The following is a 26,410-nucleotide window of genomic DNA, read 5'->3' on the forward strand; positions in this document are numbered from 1 at the left end:
GATATTTTGATGATTTTTGGGCACAATTTTCAACCAACTTGGCTGTAATTTGGTATTTTGGGTTCTCATTGGCTAGAAAATCAACCTACCAAAAATTATCAGTATTGATCTATTTTTATGTGTGGCTCCCATGTAAAGGTAACATCCAAAATTCGTTATTTTGGAGATCTTCGACAGAGTTTTCAGTCGAATTGGCTGTAATCCGGTATTTTGGGTTCTCATGAGGTAGGGAATTTCTGTATCAAAAATTATTAGTATTGGTCCACTTTTTAGGGTAGCCCCCATGTAAGGGTGCCTCAAAAATTTCTATATTTTGGGAGCTTGGACAATGTTTTCAGCCGAATTGGTTGTAATGTGGTATTTTGGGTTCGCATTAGGTCGAAAATCTCCCTGCCAAAAATGATCAGTATTGACCTATTTTTTAGGGTAGACCCCATATAAAGGTACCCCTAAATATTCGATATTTTGAGGATTTTGCACAAGATTTTCTCCCGAATTGGCTGTAATTTGGTATTTTGGATTCTAATAGGGTAATAAATTTTCCTACCAAAAATTATCAATATAGGTTCACTTTTGAGGGTAGCCCCCATAAAGGGTACCCCTAAATATTCGATATTTTGAAGTTTTGGGGCACGTCCATCGACCGAATTTGCTGTAATTTGGTATTTTAGGTTCTCTAGGTGTAGAAAATCTTCCAACAGAAAATTATCAATATTGGCTCATTTTTGAGGATAGCCCCCATATAAGGATACCTCTAAAATTTCGATATTTTGAGGTTTTTGGACAAGAATTTTGTCCGAATTGGCTGTAATTTGGTTATTTGGATTCTCTAGGGGTAGCAAATCTTCCTACCAAAAATTATCAATATTGGTTCACTTTTGAGGGTAGCTCCCATATAGGGGAATCTCTAAAATTTCGATATTTTGGGGAGTTTGGGCACATTTTTCAAACGAATTGCCTGTAATTTGGTATTATTGGATTCTCATAGGGTAGAAAATCTTCCAACCGAAAATGATCTATATTGGTCCATTTTTGAGGATAGACCCCATATAAGGGTACCTCTAAAATTTCGATATTTTGGCGAGTTTGGGCAGATTTTTCAAACGAATTGCTTGCATCGTGGTATTTTGGATTCTCATTGGGTAGCAAATCTTACTACCAAAAATTATCGAAATAGGTTCACTTTTTAGGGTAGCTACCATATAAGGGTACCTCTAAAATGTCGATATTTTGGGGAGTTTTGGCACATTTTTCAAACGAATTGTCTGCAATTTGGTATTTTTGTTCTCATTGATTGGCAAATGTTGCTACGAAAATGTATTAAGATTGACCCAAATTTCTGGGTAGATCCCATATAAGTGGACCCTCAATATTCGATTTTTTTCTGAGGATTTTGTGTAAATTTTTCAAAAGAATTGTTTGAAAACTTTTATTTTGAATTGTTATTGGCTAGCAAATCGTCTTACAAAAATTTATTAATAATGGCGCAAAATTTCAGGATAGACCCCATACAACGGTACCTCCTAATTTTCGGTATATTCGGTATTTTGGTCACGCTTTTGTTGCCTCGATGTGTTAATACTAAAAAATTATTTTTTCATTTTAATTCCCAAAAAAGGTCTTTAAAATTATTTTTTTATAATAATTGAAATTTATTATGAATTTGCCTAAAAGTATGCACCATTTTTTTAATATACAATTCTCCCAAAAAGTAGTTTCAATTTGTAATTATGAATAATTCATAGCAAAAAAAAAAAAATAATGCCTGGGAAATTTTGTGTATTTCTATGATTTAAATATTATGAGCGCCTAAATGTATGCACCATTTTTTATAAACAAAATAAAATTCTCCCAAAAAAGTAGTCTATATTTGTAATTACAAATAATTCATAGCAAAAAAATAATGCCATGGAAATTTTGTGTATTTCTACGATTTAAATATTATGAGCGCCTAAATTTATGCACCATTTTTTTATTTTATTTCCTATACCAAAATATGTTCACAAATTCCATACAAATAACCAACTCTGCATACCTTTAGAAACTGATCGTACATTTAGGAGAGGTATCGAGAACATTCTCTCTCTTTTCCTTGTTACCTCTCTCTCTCTCTATTTCAATCTTTGGAAATAATATTTCCTATCCTTCAGTAAATCTCTCCCATAAAACATTTTATGTTTAATTATTCTCCTGCGCCTAAATGTATGCCATTGTTTTTATTGAAAATTGTAAAGAGCTCAGCTGACACTCAGCTGTTTATAAAATGCAGTCATGTGAGTGTGTGGTTGTGTCTATGTCTCTGAGGGTGTGTGAATGTGTGTGATGAGTTATCATAAAAATCCTTTTTCGTTTACTTTTCAAAAGGAAGAGGAGAGGGAAGGGGAGGGGAGGAGAGGGGGGAGTGGTAATGAAAAGTTGACAGTAATTTTCAACTAATACATATTTAAATTTTCTGCGCCAAAATCAACAAGACGACGACTACGAGAAGAGACCTCAACGAGAGATTGAGAGAGAGGGGAATATTTACCATGAGAGTTTGAAGGGAGAGGAAAAACGGTAAAATCAACATGCAAATAAACTGCAAACATGACAAAGTAAATATAAATAAACAAAATACTACAAACAAATATATAAATATAAACACTCAGTGGTGCACACACATCACACACACACTCACACACACATGTACACTCTGCTCATGAAGTCCTTTGTAAATAAAAATCTGCTAAAAGTTTGCTGAGAAGACGGAGGAGAAGTAGATGAAGAGGAACAAAAAGTTCAAGAAAATGACAGCCACTGAGGCATTGCATGATGTGTGTGAGTATGTGTATGTGTGTGTGAATATTCTTCTATACAAACAAAACCATTCAAGGCAACCAACCAACCAACTGAAGATCTACTTGAGGCCTTCTCAGGCAAAGTAGTGGAGAGTGTGTCTGTGTGTGCGTGTGAAGGATATAAAAATCCAAATTTAAAGATGTTAAAGATTAAGAAGAAGCCAACACAAACACAGACACACACACACCCGAGATAAACACTCTAACACACATATACACACACGTGTAGTATATGTGTTTAGCACATGTTGTTAGGTAAACCTTCTATCTATTATTGACTTGTCTTTGGGGAATAATTCGACAAGGTAAGGGGTTACTGAAGAAGGGAAGAAGTTGAAGGAGGAAAGGGGAGGGGGGATTGGCTAGGAAAACAGTTTTGGGAACTAACCAACCTATAAAATAAATATGTTGCCAAAAAGCATAAAACATTTATTTGGGGATTGTGGCAGAGACAGAGTTACGACAAGGCAGAGAGATATTGGTTTTATGCGGGAGGGGGGTAAGAGGAAGGACAAGGGTTCTTCTTCTTTGGGGTTTTTAAAGTTAAACAATACACTTAACTTCAAGGCAACAAGGACGGACACTCAACAGAGAAAGAAAGGGTGGGTCGGACACAAGCACACACAGCAATCTCATATAAAAAAATTATAAATAAATAAAGAAAAACTTCGTAAAGTTCGGTCAGGACGAACTTCTTATACCCTTCAACATGAGGAAAATATTGAAAAATGTCTAAAATCGATGGGAAATTTTAAAAGGGGACTATGGGAATGGCATAGGTATAGCAAATTAGAGTCCATTTGATTGGAAAACGTGCTAAAATCCCCAAAATTCCGAAATTCGGAAGGTACCCTTGTATGGAGACCCTACTAAAAACGGGGCCGATTTTGATAATTTTTGGTAGGAAGATTCCCTACACCATGAGAACCCAAAATACCGAATTGCAGCAAATTCGGTTAAATACTCTGTTCAAGATCCCCAAAATATCGAAATTTGGAGATACCCTCATATGGAGGCCACCCCAAAAAACTGGACCAATATTGATAATTTTTGTAAGGAAGATTTTCTACCCAATGAGAACCCAAAATACCGAATTACAGCCAATTCGGTTGAAAACTCTATCCAAGATCCCAAAAATATCGAAATTTTGAGGTACCCTTACATGGGAACTACCCTTAAAAGTGGATCAATATTCATAATTTTTGGTAGGAGAATTGTCTACCCAATAACAACCCAAAATACCAAATTACAGCCAATTCGGTTGAATAGAGTGCTCAAGCTCCCCTAAATATCGACATTTGTGAGGTACACTTACACGAGGGCTACCCTTAAAAGTGGAACAATATTCATAATTTTTGGTAGGAAGATTGCCTACCCAAATATAACCCAAAATACCGAAACACAGCAATTTCGATTGAAAACTCTGTCCAAGCTCCCTAAAATATCGAAATTTGAGGGGTACCCTTACATGGGAACTACCCTTAAAAGTGGATCAATATTCATAATTTTTGGTAAGAGAATTTCCTACTCAATAAGAACCCAAAATACCGACTTACAGCCAATTCGGTTGCAAACTCTATCCAAGCTCCCCAAAATATCGAAATTTGTGAGGTACCCTTATATGGGGACTATACTTAAAAGTAGACCAATACTAATAATTTTTGGTAGGAAGATTACCAACCCAAAGAGAACCTAAAATACCGAAACACTGCCATTTCGATTGAAAACTCTGTCCAAGATCCCCAAAATATCGAAATTTTGAGGTACCCTTACATGGGGTCTAGCCTAAAAAGTAGATCAATATTAATAATTTTTGGCAGGGAGATTTTCCACCTAATTCGGACCCAAAATACCGAATTACAGCAAATTCAATTGAAAAGAAATGCCCAAGCTTCCCAAAATATCGAAATTTGTGAGGTACCCTTATATGGGGACTACCCTTAAAAGTGGATTAATATTCACAATTTTTGGTGTGGAGATTATCTACCCAATGAGAACCCAAAATAGCGAATTACAGCCAATTCGGTTGCAAACTCTATCCAAGCTCCCCAAAATATCGAAATTTGGAGGTAACCTTACATGGGGGCTACCCTTAAAAGTGGATCAATACTTATAATTTTTGTCGGGGAGATTTTCCACCTAATTCGAACCCAAAGTACCGAATTACAGCCAGTTCGGTTGAAACCCCTTTCCAAGATCCCCAAAATATCGAAATTTGTGGGGTACCCTTATATGGGGTCTACCCTAAAAAGTAGACCAATATTGATAATTTTTTATAGGGAGGTTTCTGACCATATGCGATCCCAAAATACCAAATTATAGCCAATTTGGTTGAAAAATCTGTCCAAGATCCTTCAAAATAGCGTATTTGAGAAGAACCCTTGTAAGTGGGCTACCCTAAAACGTGAACCAATACTAACAATTTTTGGTATAGAAAATTCCTACCTCGTGAGAACCCGAAATACCAAATTACAGCCAATTCGCTTAAAAAACGTATCCAATATTCGGAATATTTGAGGGCACCGCTATATGGGGCCTACCCTTAAAAGTTGATCAAAGTTGATAATTTTTGGTAGGGAGATTTTCGATCCTATGCGGACACAAAATACCAAATTACAGCCAATTCGATTGAAAAAAGAGCTCAAGCTCCCCAAAATACCGAATTTTCGAAGGTACCTTTATATGGGGGCTACTCTAAAAAGTAGACCAATATTGATAATTTTTTGTAGGGACATTTCCTATCGAATCAGAACCTAAACTACCGGATTACAGCCAATTCTGTTGAAAACTCTATCCAAGATCCTCAAAGTACCGAATTTTGGAAGGTACCTTTGTATGGGTGCTACCCAAAAAAAATAGCTATATACAGGTAATTTTTGGTAGGTTGATTTTCTACCCACTGCGAACCCTAAATACCAATCTACAGCCAATTCGGTTGAAAACCCCTAACCAAACTCCTCTAAATACTGAATATTGGAGGGTATCGGTATTTGGGAGCTATGCCCAATCCTTAACCGATATGTTCCCATTTCCAATCCCAGATATCCTAGAAGTAGTAGTAATATATGTGCAAAATTTCAAAGCCCTATCTTAAGTATAACGGGCTCTATCTACCATATGGTGTAGGGTATATTGAAGGTCGGGGTGAGAGCACTGCAGGGTAGAGTTTGCTGAAAATGTTGTTGCTGTTATTCAAAATATGGCCTTATAATACCCCAAAAAGTTAAGCATCAGCCAAACAATTCAGGCATTTAAGTAAACAATATGCAGGATGGTAGAACAACTTAACATCGATTCGTATTCATGATGATACACAATAGATTCCTGACTAAACCCAATAGAGTCTCCCCGTGCCCCTGTCAGCCAACCGACCTACCAAGCGCCATAGGACATGGAAAATCAACATCATCATCATCATTGGTAGGTAGGTAGTAGTGCTACAAGGAATGTTATGCGTGATATTTATGCGAAAAACAATCTTAGCCAGGCAAATCGACACCATCCAGACCACGACAACCACCACTACAACCCTCTACCATCATCATCTCATCCTCCTCTAATAGTCATGAGACGACTACCAACATCATTATCCATGGCTAAAGCCGGAAGTAAAGAACAAAAGGTACAAGGTAGCCAGCGATTTCTATTGAAGCGATACTTTTTGCCTTTACTGTACACCTCCTCCTCCTCCTGCCTGATTCTTGTCATTATTGGACATATTGAACACTGCTGTTTAACACAAATAGAGATTAGGTCGCATCATAGCGGAATAAATGAAAAAAGTACAACAACAAAATCACAAAGTATGATAATATTGGCCAGGATAACAATGGCATTGCAAAATAAGTGGGAAATCTATTGAGGGGATGAGAGGGGGAAAGCTGGAGGGCGAGAGTGAGGATACAGTGGCAAATGCTAGATAAGAATTTAGAGGACAATTGATTGATAAGTTATTTACCGAAGCAGGGATAATTTATGCAGCACACGACGAGAATATTTATTTTTTCAACACACGAGGAATATTTTTTCACCACTGGAGTAATATTTAAAAATAAATTCACCACCTTCGAAAAAAATATATTTTCCAATGAAAATATAAATAAACACCACAGTATGATTTATATTCAACGCAACAACACATTTTTATCATTTAAAAAATATTATAAAAAATTAAAAAAATATTCACCACATTGAAAGTTTTCAAAAAAAATTCACCACTGTGAAATAAATTTCCCTTTTGTTAAGATCATTAAATATTCATCCAAAATAGCTAAAAAATATGTAAATAAATTAAAAAATATATATTCACCACTTGGATAAATGCAAAAAATTTATTCACCACACTCAAAAAATTATTTTTTATCTCAGATATAATTTATATACACCCTATTTTAAAATGTATTCACCACAACTAAAAAACCAATTCACCACACCCAACAATATATTTTCAATGATGGAAAAATAATTAAAATTCAAGAAAATTTGATTTAAATCAGGAAAAAGGACACACAATAGTGACAAATTAATACACCACATTGCTAAATTTATTCACCACAGAATGGAAAATTGTTTTCACCACACTATAAAAATTATTCACCAGTCTAAAATTTTCAGCTGAAAATAAATGTGTGGACCTAAAAATATATTCAACACGAGAAAAATGTATGTTACCTTCGTTAAAAAATTATTCACCACTTAGGGGAAAATTCTCACAATAGTGAAATTCTATTCACCAGACAAAAAAAATTAACTCAACATCTTAAAAATATCGTTTACACAGAAAAAAGTAAAAATAATAAATTTATAAGAGTTAAAAATTTCACCACAGAGAAAAATATATTCACCACACTATAAAATAATTATTCGCCAGTCTAAAATTGTCAGCTGAAAATAAATATATAGCACAAAAAAATTTTCAACGTGTCAAAAATGTTTGTTACTTCCTAAAAAATGTTCACCACTGAGGTGAATATACCCACAGCTGTGTAATTATATTCACCAGACAAAAAAAATAAATTCACCACTTAAAAAATATCTCGAATACAGTAAAAAATATTTATCACATTTAAAAAATATATTCACCACTGTGATAATATATTCACCACAGGCGAAAAATTTATCCAAAAGCGTTAAAAATATCGTCAATCCAGAAAAAAAGTAAAAAAAAAATATTTACAAGAGTTAAAAAAATTCACCACATTAAAAAATTTATTCACCACACTCTAAAAACTATTCACCAGTCTAAAATTTTCAGCTGAAAATAAATGTATTTAAAAAAATATGTTCACCACAGAGGATAATATATTCACCACTGTGAAAATATATTCACCACGCGCGAAAAATATATGCAAAAGCCTCAAAAATATCGTCAATCCAGAAAAAAGTATAAAAAAATGAATTTATAAGAATTAAAAAATTCCACCACTGTGAAAAACGTATTCACCACACTATAAAAACTATTCACCAGTCTAAAATTTTCAGCTGAAAAAAATGTATGGACGTAAAAAAATATTCAACAAGAGCAAAATGTGTGTTACCTTCGTAAAAAATATTCACCACTTAGGGGAACATTCTCACAACAGTGAAATTGTTTTCACCAAACAAAAAAATAGATTCAACACATTAAAAATATCATCAATAAAATATAAATTATTTACCACCACTGCGAAAAAATATTCACCACAGACGAAAAACATGAAATGAATATGTATTTACCACATTTGAAATTCTAACGTGAAAAAACTATTCACCACACTGGATGCAAATGCCATAGTGGTGTATAGTTTATTCAGCATATTACAGAAAAATATTGTAAATCCGAGAAAAAAATTATTTACAAGAGTTTACAAAATTCACCACAGAGATATATTCACCACACTCTAAAAATTATTCACCAGTCTAAAATTTTCAGCTGAAAATAAATGTATGGAAGTCAAAAAGTACTCAATGTGGGAAAAATGTGTGTTACCTTCGTAAAAAAATTATTCACCACTGTGGTGAATATACCTACAACAGTGAAATTGTTTGCACCTAATAACAAAACTAAATTCACCACCTTAAAAATATGGTAAATCCAGAAAAAAGTACCACATGAAAAAAAATATATTCACCACTGTGAAAATATATACACCACAAACGAAAAATATATGCAAAATCTGAAAATAAGTATCTTCCACATTTAAAAAATGTATTCACCTCAGTGAATAATATATTCACCACTGTGAAAATATATTCACCACACACGAAAAACCTTTCCAAAAGGTGTAAATACCTTTTGGAAACGTTTTTCGTGTGTGTGGTGAATATATTTTCACAGTGGTGAATAAATTATACTATTGTCATAGTAAGAAAATATTAACCACAAAATTTCACTATTTTTTATTCACAATTCCACTGTTCTGCTTCCATTCATCCTCTTCTCCTTCTAACCGCCACCACAATTCCCTATCGTTCCGTTTGTATGACTCCCTCCCTGCCTCAGGAGAATTTTCACATCGCGTTCATAAAATCCTCCTATACTAGGTACTGCTACCACCAGAGGACTATAACTACTACCTACCTTGTCCAAAAAAATCTGCTGTAGCCGTCTGTTGTGTACCACTTGTGTTCATTTACCACAAATTTACAACAATAATAATAACAACAACAAAAACAACAACTGAACTCAACTCGAAATACTGCATCTAAAGTGGAAAATAAACAGTAATTGGGGAGGAAGGGGATCGGGATGTATAGAAAGGGATATCCAAAGCCCATATACACACGGGGACTAAACTGTATAGTTCTCTCCTAAAGTGTTGTAGTTATACAAATATCCTGCAAACAAATACAGAGGCGGGTAAACACATCCACACACACACACACACAGACACTGTTATGGTTACCATCACCACCACAGCAAGAGGAGGCATCCTAAACAAGGCGAGCACACATACCGACACACTCCCATTGAATGAAAAAAGGCAGGATTTTATTTTGGCACAAATTAAAGATTGCCAAGGAGTTGAGAGAGAGGGGAGGTGAGGATCCTCCTCCCCTCCATTTTGTGTTGGTATGGATTCAACCAAAAATGCCACCAACCATGTTAATATGACGACAAATGTTCGCTTGACTGAAGCTATAAGTTTTGCCACAGGATCCCCCCTCACCAATGCAACACCACACACAGGCACGCACGCACACACACACACCAACACACATAGGATCAAGATCTGTGGATGTGGTGGCTCCACATCCACATCAAATGGAGCCATGAGCATCCAGCAGAAACAAAAAATCAACACACAGTCTCCACTGGGTTTGTGTGTGTGTGTGTGTACGTGTGCAAGTGTTAAACACATTGTGAATACAAGTGTGTGAGTGTGTGTGTGAATGAGAGTGTATGTGTGCGAAAAATTTTATTGTTGAATTGTACAGCAAAGCAAGGCCAGGACATGGGAGGCATGACAGAGGAGAGACGAACCTCGTTCGCTGGATGGTGACGAGAGTAGTCTCTGTGTGTGCGTGCGTGTGCGCCAAAAGTGTGGCAATAAGAAGGATAATATAACTGTAATGCGATAGAAATAACAACAATGGCCATGCTGCTGCAGCTCCTCTTGTCGGTAGTAGTTCTGCAGCAGTTGTTGTTGTTGTTGTGGCTGCTGTTATTGCTGCAAGCCACTAAAAATTGAAGAAGAAAAACGAAAACGAAAAAACACCACAACCATTTGAAAGCACACACAGAACCGCAGGCGACAAGAAGAACTCAGAGTTCGTGTGAATAGCAAAAAACAGCAACAACAACAACAAATACAATAACAATAAAAATAAACCTCAAGCCAACAACAACAACTTCAGGAAAAAAAAACACACACAGAGGATATAAACATTTATTTATGGTGTATGGCGTTAAAATGCTGCTGTTATGGGTTGTTATTGGTGTTGTTGTTGTTGGTCGAAGTGGTGATGGTGAGACATGGCATAACGACAGTCAGTTGTAGGTTTTTTTTTGGCAAAAAATAGGATTTTATTTTGGTCTAGTATAGGGTGACACGGAAAAATAAGAAATTTGTAGGTTTTGCCTAAAAGTAGGCAATACTTTTTTCAATCGCAATTAATGGAGGGAAAATTTATTCGATGAGAAGGGAAAATAATAAAAAAAAATGTTATCTAAAGTTGTAGATAAATTATCCGCAATAAGAAAGGGGGGAAAATTAACCGCAGATATAATAAAAAAAATATATACGAAGGGTTCGGTTTGTCTAAAAGTTTTCTCCGATGAGATAGAAAAAAATTCAACGAGGGGAAAAAATCTAGTCTAAAGCTTGTAGATAAATTATCCGCAATTAGAAAAAATATTCGTAAGGGGAAAAAATTCATTAACAGATGCGGAGATGCATTTTCTCGTGATGGACAAAATTATACGAAGCTTAGGTTTGCCTTAAAGTAGGCAATATATTAATGAGGGGGAAATTTTATTCGATGAGAAGGGAAAAAATTCATCGAGGGGAAAAAACATTATCCGCAATTAAAAAAAAAATATTAGTTATGGAAAAAATTATCCGAAAATAAGAATAAATTTTTTCGCAATGAAAAATTATACGAAAATTCGATTTGCCCAAAAATATGCAATGCTTTTTAATGCAATTAGAAAAATATTCGTAATGTAAAAAAATACACAGATGTGGGGATACAATTTATACGAAGGGTCTGGTTTGCCCAAAAATAGGCAATCCTTTTTTTATTCGCAATTAATGGAGGGAAATTTTATTCCACGAGGTGGAAAATAATTCACTGAGGAGGAAAAATGTTATCTGTAGTTGCAGATAAATTATCCACAAATAAAAAAAAATGCAATGAACAAAATTATACGAAGGTTCGGTTTGCCCAAAAGTAGGCAATACTTTTTTTATTCACAATTAATAAGGGGGACATTTTATTCCATGAGGTGGAAAATAATTCACCGAGGAGGAAATAAGGTTATCCGAAGTTGTAGATAAATTATCCGCAATTAGAAACAAATATTTGTAATGAAAAAAAAATTATCCATAGATGCGGGATACATTTTTTCGCAACGAAAAAAGTTATACGAAGGGTCCGGTTACCCTAAAAGTAGGCAATATTTATTTATTCGCAATTAATAAGGGGAAATTTTATTCAATGAGGTGGAAAATAATTCACCGAGAATGAAATAAGGTTATCCGAAGTTGTAGATAAGTTATCCACAAATAATTTTTTTTTTTTTTTTGAATGGACAAAATTATAGGAAGTTTCGATTTGCCCAAAAGTAGGCAATACTTCTTTTATTCACAGTTAATAAGGGGGACATTTTATTCCATGAGGAGGGAAAATAATTCACCGAGGAGGAAATAAGGTTATTCGAAGTTGTAGATAAACTATCCGCAATTAGAAAAAATATTTGTAATGTAAAAAAATCATACACAGATGTGGGGATACATTTTCATCGCAATGAAAAAAGTTATACGAAGGGTCCGCAGTTAGCCTAAAAGTAGGCAATATTTATTTATTCGCAATTAATGACGGGACATTTTATTCGCCAAGGTGGAGCGGATAAATAATAATTCACCGATGTGAAAAAAAAAATTATCCGAAGTCTTGGATCAATTCTCCGCAATTAGAAAAAAATATTCGTAAGGGAGATAACTTATTAGAAATGGGAAAATGTATCCACAATGAAAAATAATATTATCCGAGACATAGATAATTTATACGCAATGCAGATAACTTATCCAAAATGAAAAAAATGTATTCAAAATAAAAAATATTTTTCATGATGCGGAATATCTGAAGTAAGAAAAAATGTAATCACAATCGAAAATAATATTATCCGAGACATAGATAATTTATCCGCAATGAAGATAACTTATCCGAAATGAGAAAATTGTATTCAAAATGAAAATTAATATTTTTCATGTTGCGGATAAAGTATTTATTATAAAGATAAATTTCGAAGGCGCGAATAAATTATCCGAAATCGAGATAAAGTATCAGAAGTGACAACAAAATGTCTCTACAATAAATAATAATATTATTCAAGGTATGGCTAATGGAGATAACTTATCCGAAATGTGCAAAATATATCCACAATGAAAAATAATATTATCCGAGACGTGGATAAAATATTTTTGAAGAAGATAAATATTCAAAGGCGATGATAGATTATCCATAATAAAGACAAATTATCCAAAGCGAGAAAAAATGCATTTACAATGAAAAATAATATTATCTGAGACGTAGATAACTTATCCACAACGCAAACAAATCCGCAAAAACAAATAAATTAACTGAAATGAGATAAAACATCCGAAGTGAGAAAAAATTAGTTTACAATGGAAAATAATATTATCCGAGACATAGATAATTTATCCGCTATGGAGATAAGTTATCCGAAATTATAAAAACGCATTCAAAATGAAAAATAAAATTATCCGTGATGCAGATAAATTATTTTTGAAGAAGATTAATAGTCGAAGCCGTAGATAAATTTTACGCATTAAAAAAAATTAATTATCGGAAATGATAAAACTAATATTATAATATTATATGGAGATAACTTATCCGAAATTATAAAAACGTATCCTAAATGAAAATTAAAATTATCCGTGATGCAGATAAATTATTTTTGAAGAAAATAAATATTCGAAGGCGTAGATAAATTATCCGCATTAGAAAAATTATTTGTCTGAAGTGAGAAAAGAAATATCTGACAAAAATAAATATAGAAAAAATATCCGAAGCGACAAAAAATGTATCTACAATGAAAATACTATTATCCAAGACATAGATAATTTATCCACAATGGAAATAACTTATCCGAAATGAAAAAACGCATCCACAATAAAAAATAGATTTATCCATTATACGGATAAATTATTTTTATAGAAGATAAATATTCAAAGGCGTAGATTAATTATCCGCAATAAAAATAAAGTAGAAAAAATTGTATCCACAATGAAAAATAATATAATCCAAGGTATAGATAACTTATCCGCAATGAAGATAATATATCCGAGAGATGTGCAAAATATATCCACAATGAATGAGTGAGAATGAATGAGAATGCACAATGCAGATAAATTATTTTTGAAGAAAGATAATTATTCAAAGGCCTGAATATTTTTTTTTTCTTAAAATTTCCACTTATTTAACCTTATGGATAATTTATCTATTGTCGAAATGATACTGCAACCACCAACACATCAGGAGATCTCTGGGTATTCAGAGGCCCCTGAAAATAATTATAATTATCTATAGTCTTGGATAATTTATCTAATCTTATTTTAGCCTAAACACAGCTGTGAGAAATTTATCTTTTAAATTTCTACCTTTATTAATTTATCTAATTGTCAAAATGACACTATAACCATCTACACATCTCAAGATCCCTGGGTATTCAGAGGCACCAGAAAAAAAAATCAATTATCTACAGTCCTGGATAATTTATCTAATCCCCTACTAGCCTAAACACAGTTGTGAGCAATTTATCTTTTAAATTCCTACCTTAGTGGATAATTTATCTAATTGTCAAAATGATACTGCAACCACCAACACATCAGGAGATCTCTGAGCATTCAGAGACTACCCAGAAAAAATTATCTATAGTCCTGGATAATTTATCTAATCCCCTATTAACCTAAACAAAGTTGTGAGAAATGTATCTTTTTTAATTTCTGCCCTTGCGGATAATTTATCTAATTGTTAAAATGACACCTTAACCATCTACACATCACGAGATCCCTGGGTATTCAGAGGCCCCTGAAAATAACTACAATTATCTATAGTCCTGGATAATTTATCTAATCTCCTATTAGCCTAAACACAGCTGTGAGAAATTTATCTTTTTTAAATTTCTACCCTTGTGGATAATTTATCTAATTGTCAAAAGGATACTGCAACCAAAAACACAACAAGAGATTTCTTGGTATTCAGTGGCCCAAGAAACGAAAAACACAATTATCTATAGTCCTGGATAATTTATCTACTCCCGTTTTATCCCAAACATAGTTGTGATAAATTTATTTTTTAAATTTCTACCCCCTTATGGATAATTTATCTAATTTATCTAATGATAGTCCAACCATCTACACATCACGAGATGCTTGGGTATTCAGAGGGCCCAGAAAAAAATATCTATAGCCGTAGATAATTTATCTAATCCCCTATTAGCCTAAACACACTCGTGAAACATTTATCTATTTTAATTTTACCCTTCTGGATAATTTATTTAACTGTCGAAATCAATCAACAAATCAACTGTACCCCACAATCTGAGGGTAGGGTGTATGTGTGTGTATGTATGTGTGCGTGTGTCTGTCTGTATATATATCCCACATGTAATAAAAGTTTTGCATTACTTTTGTGGTAAAGGTGGCAAAAAGTGGTTGGTTGCAAAAAAAAAACACAAACCAAGATACAATAACATGAACAAAAAACAACAACAACAAAAATTTTGTCTACAACAACATAATAATAAAGACCACAGAAAAACAACTACAAAAAAATTACAAAAGGTAAACAAGTGGTATATGAACCGTACCGAAGAGGTTGGTGGGAGGGAAGGAGATACACGACATTTTACACAGTTAAACACTTATATGAAGCAGCAAAATTATGGATAGTGGGGGAAGGGGAGATAGGGCAAGGGGAGGAGAAAATTGTAAGGATAAGATGTACGAAAACCATAAAATATATATTTTAGGATGGAAAGGCGGTGGAGGGGGGGAGTTGTTACTGAGGCTAAAGTTTGAATGCATAAAAAGTTAAGTTTTTGTGAGGACTTGAATGCAGGGGGAGAGGGAGGAGAAAGGAGGAGGGGTTCGGGTTTGGTTACAAGGTGCCAAAGGTTGTGTGTTATGCATCGTGTGCTGGGGTTAAAGTTCCACCATGCTGTTCTTAGAGTTGGCAAGTGCTGTTCGCATGTGTATGTTCGTTTTGTGCCATTAAAGGGGTGTGTGTTGGAATGGCTGATTTTTTATTTCTTTTTGGGGGCTAACATAAAGAGTGTTAAGTGTTGTATGCTGTGTTGCACACTTACACACACACTCACACACATTTACATATTCATTCATAGTTGATACAAAGGCATATGCCTAGCTTTTGGCAGGATTTTTTTGTTATTTCTGTCTAAAGAAAGGATGCTGACAAAGTAAAAGTCTAACCACCAAAAATCAGCGAATGAAAGGGGAGAAGGGAGGGGAGAGGTTCGTGATGATGTTTCGAATACAAAGAAACATAAATACAATAATTTAAGTAGAAAAAGAAAAATAATGGAAAAAAAATATTTAAAAAAATGGAAAATTTATTTTTTTAACGAGAGGCAAAGGTGAAAGAGAACCAGTAAGGAAATTCGGAATGGGCCGACTATATGATACCCTTCACCACTTTGGGTATATTCTACATAGTCTCCTAACAGATGTCGCCTTTTCAAAAGAACATTGACATGAAATTGAACGAAAGACGAACCATTTCTAATAAATCGGACGAAATTATATATGGGAGCTATATCTAAATCTGAGCCGATTTTCAAGAAACTTCACGTATGACATTCTAGACCTAATTCAGTACGCTATGCCAAATTTTGTGCAAATCGAATGGTATTTAGGGACTTTGGAGGACCATTTACATTAAATCGGACGAAATTATATATGGGAGTTATATCGAAATCTGAAACGATTTCAACGAAACTTAGCACATTTCTTTCTAGCCTCAATTAAGTAGTCTGTGCCAAATTTCGTGCAAATCGAAAGATATATAGAAACTTTAGAGCACCATTTACCATAAATCGGACCAAAATATATATGGGAGCTATATCGAAATCTGAAACGATTTTCACAAAACTTGACGTACGTCATCCGAGGCCTAATTCAGTACGTTATGCCAAATTTCGTGCAAATCGAAAGATATTTAGGGATTTTGGTGCACCATTTACCATAAATCGGACGAAAATATATATGGGAGCTATATCGAAATCTGAACCAATTTTCACGAAACTTAGCACACATCATTCCAGACTTAATTCAATACACTATACCAAATTTCGTGCAAATCGAAAGATATATAGGGACTTTAGTGTACCATTAACCTTAAATCGGAAATAGTTATATATGGGAGCTATATCGAAATCTGAAACGATTTCCACGAAACTTAGCACACTTCTTTCTAGCCTCAATTAAGTAGGCTGTGCCAAATTTCGTGCAAATCGAAAGATATATAAGAGCTTTGATGCACCATTTATCTTAAGTCGGATGAAAATATATATGGGAGCTATATCTAAATCTGAACTGATTTCCATGAAATTTAGCACACTTTATTCTAGCCTCAATTTAGTAGGCTGTGCCAAATTTCGTGCAAATCGAATGATATTTAGGGTCTTTGACGCACGATTTACCTTAAATCGGACGAAATATATATGGGAGCTATATCGAAATCTGAAACGATTTTCACGAAACTTAACACACATCATTCCAGACTTAATTCAATACGCTATATCAAATTTCGTGCATATCGAAAGTTATATAGGGACTTTGGTGCACCATTTACCTCAAATCGGACGAAAATATATATGGGAGCTATATCTAAATCTGAACCGATTTTCACGAAACTTAGCACACATCATTCTGGACTTAATTCAGTTCGCTGTTCCAAATTTCGTGCAAATCGAATGATATAAAGGGTCTTTGGCACACAATTTACCTTAAATCGGACGAAAATATATATGGGAGCTATATCGAAATCTAAACCGATTTTCACAAAACTTCACGTACGCCATTCTAGACCTAATTCAGTACGCTATGCCAAATTTCGTGCAAATCGAATGATATTTAGGGTCTTTGGCACACAATTTACCTTAAATCGGACGAAAATATATATGGGAGCTATATCGAAATCTGAAACGATTTCCACGAAACTTAGCACACTTTTTTCTAGCCTCAATTAAGTAGGCTGTGCCAAATTTCGTGCAAATCGAATGATATTTAGGGACTTCGGCGCACCATTTTCCTTAAATCGGACGAAAATATATATTGGAGCTATATCGAAATCTGAACCGATTTTCACAAAACTTAACACACATCGTTCTGGACTTAATTCACTACGCTGTGCCAAATTTCGTGCAAATCTAAAGATATATAGGGACTTTGGTGCACCATTTACCTTAAATCGGACGAAATTATATATGGGAGCTATATCTAAATCTGAACCGATTTTTCCCAATTTCAATAGGGTTCGTCCTTGGGCCAAATAAATAAGCTGTGCCAAATTTCATCCAAATCGGATGATAAATGCGACCTGTACTTTGTTTACAATTTAACATCAACAGACGGTCGGATATTTTTTACGAGAAGGAAGGGGAAAGAAAAAAACGGGGAAAAGGGAAAGGGGAAAAGGGAAAGCGGAATTTTCTCTAGTGATATTATTTGCTTGCGATTTTTTTGTTTCCTTTTGACTGAAGACGGGACATTTTATAGGTTAAAAAAAAAACCAAAAAATATGTAAAGAAACGGAACTGAAGAAGACGAAGAAGAAGAGGAAGGAAAAGTTGCGGAAAAAAGAAAACAGATTTAAGAAAGAACACAAAAAAAATCAACCACAATAACCCAAGGAACGCACAAGCACACACACACCTCCCCTCAAAGGTACCCACTCATGGCTGGTTATAACTTTCCAACCAGCAGAACAGCAGCAGCCCGACAACAACAAGGATAAGTTGCAACTGTAGTCAGGATACAACGTAGCTACTGTTGTTGTTGTTGTCGAACAACAATATAATTTCATCATTGTTGTCAGTATTTCCGTTATTCCAACACAGACTCACACACATACACGAAGGCACAGCACACAACAATTGCCGACAGACTAACTCACTCACGTACCGGACATTGTGACTGACAGAACGACAGACAGACAAACTGTCAGATGGTCTTGTCTTAAATGCTCTGGCATAAATACCCGCTCAGCACACATTTGAATAAAATAAAGCTAAAAATACCCAAGGGATATATAACGGAGAAAGAAAGGGCAGAGGAGGTGGATGGGTGGGGGGAAAGTATTGTCATATCTACATTTATCCTGCGTTGCGGCGTTGCAACACCCTCCAGTGTAATGTACACAAAAGTACCGGAGCATTTTTGTGAGCATAATATAAAGAGTCGACTACGATACGATCTGGTAGGAAATTGAAATACAGCCCCTTACCTCCCACCATCCCCCGGGGGAACTTGGACAACAAGGACTATTGAATAATGGCACGTTTAACACAATAGTCATCATATCTTCGTTATTTTATAGTCCAACACCTCCCCCCTCTCAACTCCCCGTCTCCTCCCCCTCTCACACAACCAGCCAGGACACTCAGATAAAAAGGTGGAACATGGTAAAGTAAGCAGAGAAGGATGGGAGGGAGGTGGGTGAGAAGAGAGATGTTGGAACATTGATAATTGTTCGTGTGAATGAGGTTGTTGTTGTTGGTGGTGGTGCGGGTTCGGAATTATTTTTTAACATAATGTAAGTGAATACACAATAAGCATAAATACGTTTATGTTCTTAATTTTATATTTTTTTCAAAAAAAAAAAAAAATCTCTAACAATGGGAGGCGATTTTCAAGGAAATAGATAAATTATCTAAGAAAAAAATATTGAATTTTCGGCATAAATAATTTAATTAGGAGGACAGGGAACATTTTCAAATCGAAGGAAAAATAAATTTTCCGTGGTATCAACAATTTATCTAAATTTAGATAAATTATCTATCGCTAAAAAATCACAAAAAATTAACGAAAACTATATATCTGTTAAGTAAAATTATATTTTCTCCAAAGAAAAGTAATTTATTCACCTGAAAACTAATTTATCTTTATTTAGATAAATTATCTAACGCTGAAAAATCAAAAAAAAAAAAATTAACGAAAACTATGTAACTGTTAAGAAAAATAATATTTTCTTCTATGAAAAGTATTTTATTCACTTGAAAACTAATTTATCTTAACTTAGATAAATTATCTACCACAAAAATATGACATATAAGTTATTTGAGAAGAAATTAGATATATTTAAATTAAAAAATAGTCTATCCAATTAAAAAAATTATCTAAATGTAGATAAATTATCTATTCCATAGATAAAAATAGATAAATTATCTATGAAGCAGAATAAGTTATCTATCATCATTAATAGTCCAACTAAGCAAAATAACACATTTTGAAAGTAACGAAATTTTATTTTTACACATAATCAATAATTTATCTAAACTTAGATAAATTATCTACAACTGAAAAAGTTATAAAAATTTAACAAAAAATATTTACCTGCTAAGAAAAATGATATTTTCTTTTAAGCAAAACAAAATATTCACTTGAAAGCTAATTTATCTCAATTTAGATAAATTATCTATGGCAAAATATGTTCCCACATATAATTTATCTGAGAAGAAAAAACTTAGATAAATTTAAAGAAAGGAAAAATAGTCCATTCACTTAAGAAAAATTTATCTAAATGTAGATAAATTATCTATTTCGTAGATAAAAATAGATAAATTGAAAACAGAATTAGTTAAACTGTAATTTATCTAAATTTAGAATTATCTGACTTATCCCATAGATGTGATAGCTAATAGATGATGTAAATCAGGTTCTAGATAATGTAGCACAAGCCTTAGATACCATAAATATGACCGCAGATAATGTAAATAAAGCCTTAGATAATGTACATATGGTCATAGATAAATTTTAAATGGTATTAGCTAATGTATCTAAGATCTTAAATAAAGTATTTAAGGTTTTTTAATTTATCTAAGGTCTAAAATAAATTATCTAAGGTCTAAAATAAATTATCTAAGGTCTAAAATAAATTATCTAAGGTCTAAAATAAATCATCTAAGGTCTAAAATGAATTTTTTAAGGTCTAAAATAAATTATCTAAGTTTTAACAATTTATCTATGGCCTCAAATAAATTATCTAAGATCTTAATAAATTATCTAAGGTCTCAAAAAATTATCTAAGGTGTTAAAAAATTATTTAAGGTCTTACAAAATTATCTAAGGTTTCAGATAATATTTGAAGACCTTAGATAATTTATTTAAGGTCTTAGATAATTTATTCCTTTCAAAAATTATCTATGACCAATATATATATATATATATATATATATATAAAATCTAAAACAAATTATCTAAAGTTTCCAAAAAATTATATAAGGCCTTAAATAAATTATCTAAGGTCTTAAAATATTATCTAAGGCCTTAGATAAGTTTTCCAAGATCTTTAATAAAATCTATAATGTCTAAAATAAACTATCTAAGGTCTAAAATAAATAATCTAAGTTTTAACAATTTATCTATGGCCTTAAATAAATTATCTAAGGTCTTAAAAAATTATCTAAGGTCATAAAAAATTATCTAAGGTTTCAGATAATATTTGAAGACCTTAGATAATTTATTTAAGGCCTTAGATAATTTATACCTTTCAAAAATTATCTATGACCAAATATATCTAAAGTCTAAAACAAATTATCTAAAGTTTCCAAAAATTATCTAAGGCCTTAGATAAATTATCTAAGGTCTTAAAATATTATCTAAGGCCTTAGATAAGTTTTCCAAGTTCTTTTATAAATTATATAAGGTCTAACATAAATTATCTAAGTAATAATTTATCTAAGGGTTTAAAAAATGTTTAAGGCCTTATATAAATTATCTAAGGCCTTAAATAAATTATCTAAGGCTTTAAAAAAATGATCTGAGGTCTTAAATGAATTATCTAAGTTTTAAAAAAAAGTATCTAAGGACTTAAATAAATTATCTAAGATAAAAAAAAATTCTAATGTCCTAAATAAATTATCTAAGGTCTTAAATAAATCCTTACTAATCTAAAGACTTAAATTTATCTATGGTGTCAAATAATTTATTTTAGATCCAAAATCATTTATTTCTGATCATAGATAATGTATATAAGTTCAAAGATATATTTTTTTGGTCGTAGATAATTTATCTGAAATAAAACTTGGATATATAAACCGCAATTTATTTATTTAATGGCTTCGATAATCTATCTCAATTCTTAGATAATGATAATATAGTGTCGTGGATAAGTTAAAATAATTTATCTAATGTCTGGGTCGTACAAATAATGTATCTAAGGCTGTAGATAATTCATGTTTGATCCATGCTCATTTACTTACGAGCATAGATATTGTATATAACGGCAGAATATACCTAATTTTTTCTTAGATAATTTATCTAAATAATTTTTCGATATATTTCTAATGGCTTAGATAATTTTTCTGAAGCCTGTGACATGGTATATAAGATCGCGAAAAATTTTAAATAATTTATCTAATGTCTGGGTCGTCCAAATATAGTATCTAATGTCTTAGATAATTCAGCTTTAGGTCAAAATTCATTTATTTGAGATCATAGATAATGTATATAAGGTCTGAGATAATTTATTTGACTATAGATAATTTATCTGAAATAATTTTTGGGGCATATAAACCCCAATTAAATTTATCTAATGACTTTAGATAATTTATTTCACGTCTTAGGCAATGTAATATACGATTTAAGATAATTCATTTGATCATAGATAATTTATCTGATATGATTTTTTAATTTATATAGCCCGCTAATTATTTACCTAATCACTTTAGATAATTTATCTCAAAGCTTCAGCAGTGTACAGAATATGATGGATAATTTTCAATTATTTATTTGATTTTGATCATAGATGATTTATTCGGTTTGAAATAATTTATCTAAATACTTTTTGGATATATAACCCGTAATTTATTTATCTAATGACTTTAGATAATTTATCTCAAAGCTTCACCAGTGTACATAATATGATGAATAATTTTCAATTATTTATCTATGGTCAGAGAAAGTTGTCCTGGTTTATCCAACATTTATCTAAGCTCCTAAGTTATTTATCTAAGGCCTTGGATAATTTATCTGAGGTGTGGATATTACAATTTAAAAAAAAAAAAACTTTATAATATTTTGATCATAGATAATTTATTAAATCTGAGATAATTAATCTAAAATAATTTTTGGTATATAAAACCTGAAATTTATTTATCTAATGACTTAGATAATTTATCTCGCGTCTTTATCTCAGTGTATATAAGGTGGCGAATAATTTTAAATAATTTATCTGATGTCAGGGAATGTTTTTCTGATTCATCAAACATTTATCTACGATCCTAAATTATTTATCTAAGGCCTTAGATAATTTATCTGAGGCCTTTATATAATAATAATTTATTAAAATATTTATCTAAGATTTTATATTTTTATCTAATGTCAGCGAATGTTATTCTACTTCATCTAAAATTGATCTAAGATGCTAAGTTATTTATCTAAGGCCTTAGATAATTTTATCTGAGGCCTTGATATATAATAATTTATTATAATTTTTATCTAAGATTTTATATTTTTTATATTAAATTGAAAAAAATTATCTATGATCCTAAAAAAATTATCTAAAATTTTATCTAAAGGCCTTAGATAATTTATCTGAGGTCTGGATATATAATAACTTATAAAAATCTTGTTTCAAAGGTTTTATATTTTTTATATAAAATTTTATAATTTATCTATGATACAAAAAAATTTTATCTAAAATGTTATCTAAGGCCTTAGATAATTTATCTATTATAATTTATCTTTATCTAGGGATTTATATTTTTACATACAATTTAATAATTTATCTATTACCCTAAAAACTAGTATCTAAAATGTTATCTGAGGCCTTAGATAATTTATCTGATTATTTTTTTAAATTTCAAAATCTTAAATATCCATCGAAATTATTTTTCCATTCGAAAAAAGAACAATTTCCCCACTGTTCATCTTCCACTTCCAACTCATCCCCCACCACGCAACTGGCTAAACATTATCCTTCCCCCAGCTCCTCCTCCCCCTCCACCCACCATTTAGTTCGAATTAGTCTTTTAGTTAAGCTTTTATGTTCTTCTTCTTCCTCTTTTGTGTGTGTGTAGGTTGTTGTTTTTTATTTTATTGAAACGTTTAAGAGGAAGACAGGCAGACTGACAGTCGGAGGACGATGACGACGACGAAGGATTGTGGGCAGGACAGGAACCAAAAAAAAAAAAACAGATAAAGAACTCCCAACCACAAAAAAAAAAAAATATCAACCTCAATGCCCTAACCACACTTTTTTCCGCATTTTATTTCCCTAGTATCCATCCCTCCGCACCCCTCGAAGTCATCCTGTTGCGAACTTAGGTATTCAGGCAGACACAAGTGAATTGTATGGATTTGTTACAATGAGACTTGTGTGGGTGGGTGTGTGTTGGACAGACATGGAATTTTTTTTGGACAGACATGGAATGGTGGGTGGGGGGATCGGTATGGGGAGGTGAAGTGTGTGCGGGTGTAGTGGCGTGGTGTGTCGTTTCGAACATGGTTGACATGATAACACCGAGTAATTCAATTCCAAATACTTTACATTATTGATGTTAATGTGTTTGATATTACTGTTGTTGTTGGTGGCGATGGTTGTGAGGGAGTTGTTGTTGTTGGAGGGTTGTGTGAGAGGATGGAGGTATTAAATGAATGAAGGTGGTTGGGTCGGTGGGTGTTATTATGGTTTTGAGGGGTGGAGAGGATGGAGGTATTAAATGAATGAATGAGTGTTGCCAGGAGACTGGGAAGACGATGTTTGTTGTTGGTGCTGCTGTTGTTTATTCAAGTATTTAGAATTTTTACGAGCTTTTTATGTTACACGATGCGTGAGTTTTCAGGATGTTTTTATATCCTCCCTGCACACCATGATGCGGAGAGTATATTAAATTTGTCGATTTGTTAGAAACACCTTGAAATATCTACTGGAGATCACCAGAAAGTGTAAATTTTCTTGATCCGAAAAAAATTTTTTTCACAAACAGATGGCCGGACGAACTTCAAAAAGGGTTGTTCGGTCCTCAGTCTGTCGAAGTAACGCTAGATTTGCAAATTTTTAAGATAGAACTTTGAAATTTTTCACCTAGGTGGTATTTTATGCCTAAGATACTTGGTATTGAAAATAGGACTTATCGGTCCATGTTTTGGTGTAGGCCCCATATATAAGGGAACCGCCATATTTTCGGGATTTGGGCGTATTTTTTACACATTTTCAAACATAATGAGCCTATAATTTGTAATTATGGGTTTTTAAGAGAAAAAACAAATACATGCTGACACTATAAGGTCCATAAAAAGGTCTCATCGGATTCTGGGTACTTTGGAGGCCATAGGCAGATTTGTCCAATAAAATTGGCAGAAATTTTACATTCCAGGTTATAACTAGGTGTAAACAACTTTTGCGGAGGCAATTGTAAATATAGGGACATACACAAAGGTTCCGACCAATTAGAAGTATTTAAAGGGCCCCGGGCGCATTTTCCAGCCGAAGTGGCTGTAATTTGGATTTCAGGGTTCTTGGAGCTTTGAAATTTTGCATATAGGTGGTATTTTATGCCTAAGATACTCGATATTGAAAATGGGTCTTATCGGTCCATGTTTTGGTATAGGCCTCATAAATCGGAACCGCCACATTTTCGGGATTTCTGTAGGTTTTTGTCACATTTTACCACAGGATGAGACTATAATTTGTAATTTGTGGTTGTTGGGAGTATGAAATACATGATGATACTAAAGGTCCATATATAGGTCCCGTCGGATTATGAGTATTTTGAGGCCATGGGCAGATTTTCCAATAAAATGGACTAAAATTAAACATTCCAGGTTATAATTGGTGGAAACAACTTCTTATAAATATAGGGACACACATAAACGTTCCGCCCAATTATAAGTATTTTAGGGGTCCCGGGCGCATTTTCCAACCGAAGTGGCTGTAATTTGGATTTCAGGGTTCTTTGAAAATCAAATTTTAAATTTTGCACATAGGTGGTATTTTATGTCTAAGATATTCGATATTGAAAATGGGACTTATCGGTCCATGTTTTGATAACAGGTCCACATATAACGGAACAGTCAAATTTTCGAGATTTCTTTGGGTTTTTGTCACATTTTCCAACAGAATGGGACTATAACTTGTAATCTAGGGTTCTTGGGAGGAAAAAAAAATACATGCTGATATTATAAGGTTCATAAAAAGGTCCCATCGGATTCTGGGTACTTTGGAGGCCATAGGCAGATTTGTCCAATAAAATCGGATGAAATTTGATATTCCAGGTTATAACAAGGTGTAAACAATTTCTGCGGGGAAAATTGTAAATACAGGGTCACGTTTTGACATAGCCCCACATAGAGGTTCCGCCCAATTAAAAGTATTTTAAGGGTCCCGGGCGCATTTTCCAATCGAAGTCACTGTTATTTGGATTTCAGGGTTCCTTGAGGTTGAAGAACTTCTTCGCAAAACATTTTCAATATAGGTTCAAGATTTGTTATCGCCTCCATAGGTCTTCCATATAGGTCCCGCCTTATTTTCAGTGTTATGATGGTTCGAGGCCCACATTTTCGAACAAAGTGACTGTAATTTAGCATTCCAGGTTATCGGAAGGCAAAAACACACATTTACAGAAAATTTTCAGCATAGGTCCATTTATATATCCCGCCCGATTT

The 26,410-nt window shown here is 33.0% G+C and overlaps 1 protein-coding gene across 1 annotated transcript in view; it reads right to left on the bottom strand.

Annotated features, from left to right (window-relative positions):
* Nucleotides 1–6,504: 6,504 nt before the first annotated feature.
* Nucleotides 6,505–26,410, bottom strand: part of LOC133324309 (uncharacterized) — an 85,255-nt gene continuing 65,349 nt past the window's right edge. The window contains exons 12-13 of the mRNA XM_061533155.1: nt 10,300–10,474; nt 6,505–6,563 (exon numbers count right to left, since the gene is read on the bottom strand). Of these exons, the coding sequence (XP_061389139.1) occupies nt 6,505–6,563; nt 10,300–10,474 (234 nt within the window). The remainder of the gene's footprint in view (nt 6,564–10,299; nt 10,475–26,410) is intronic.

Source organism: Musca vetustissima, unplaced genomic scaffold (assembly GCF_032173495.1).
Source record: "Musca vetustissima isolate MV318-11 ecotype Yass unplaced genomic scaffold, APGP_CSIRO_Mvet_v1 utg34763, whole genome shotgun sequence".
In the NCBI taxonomy this organism is placed as follows: Eukaryota; Metazoa; Arthropoda; class Insecta; order Diptera; family Muscidae; genus Musca; species Musca vetustissima.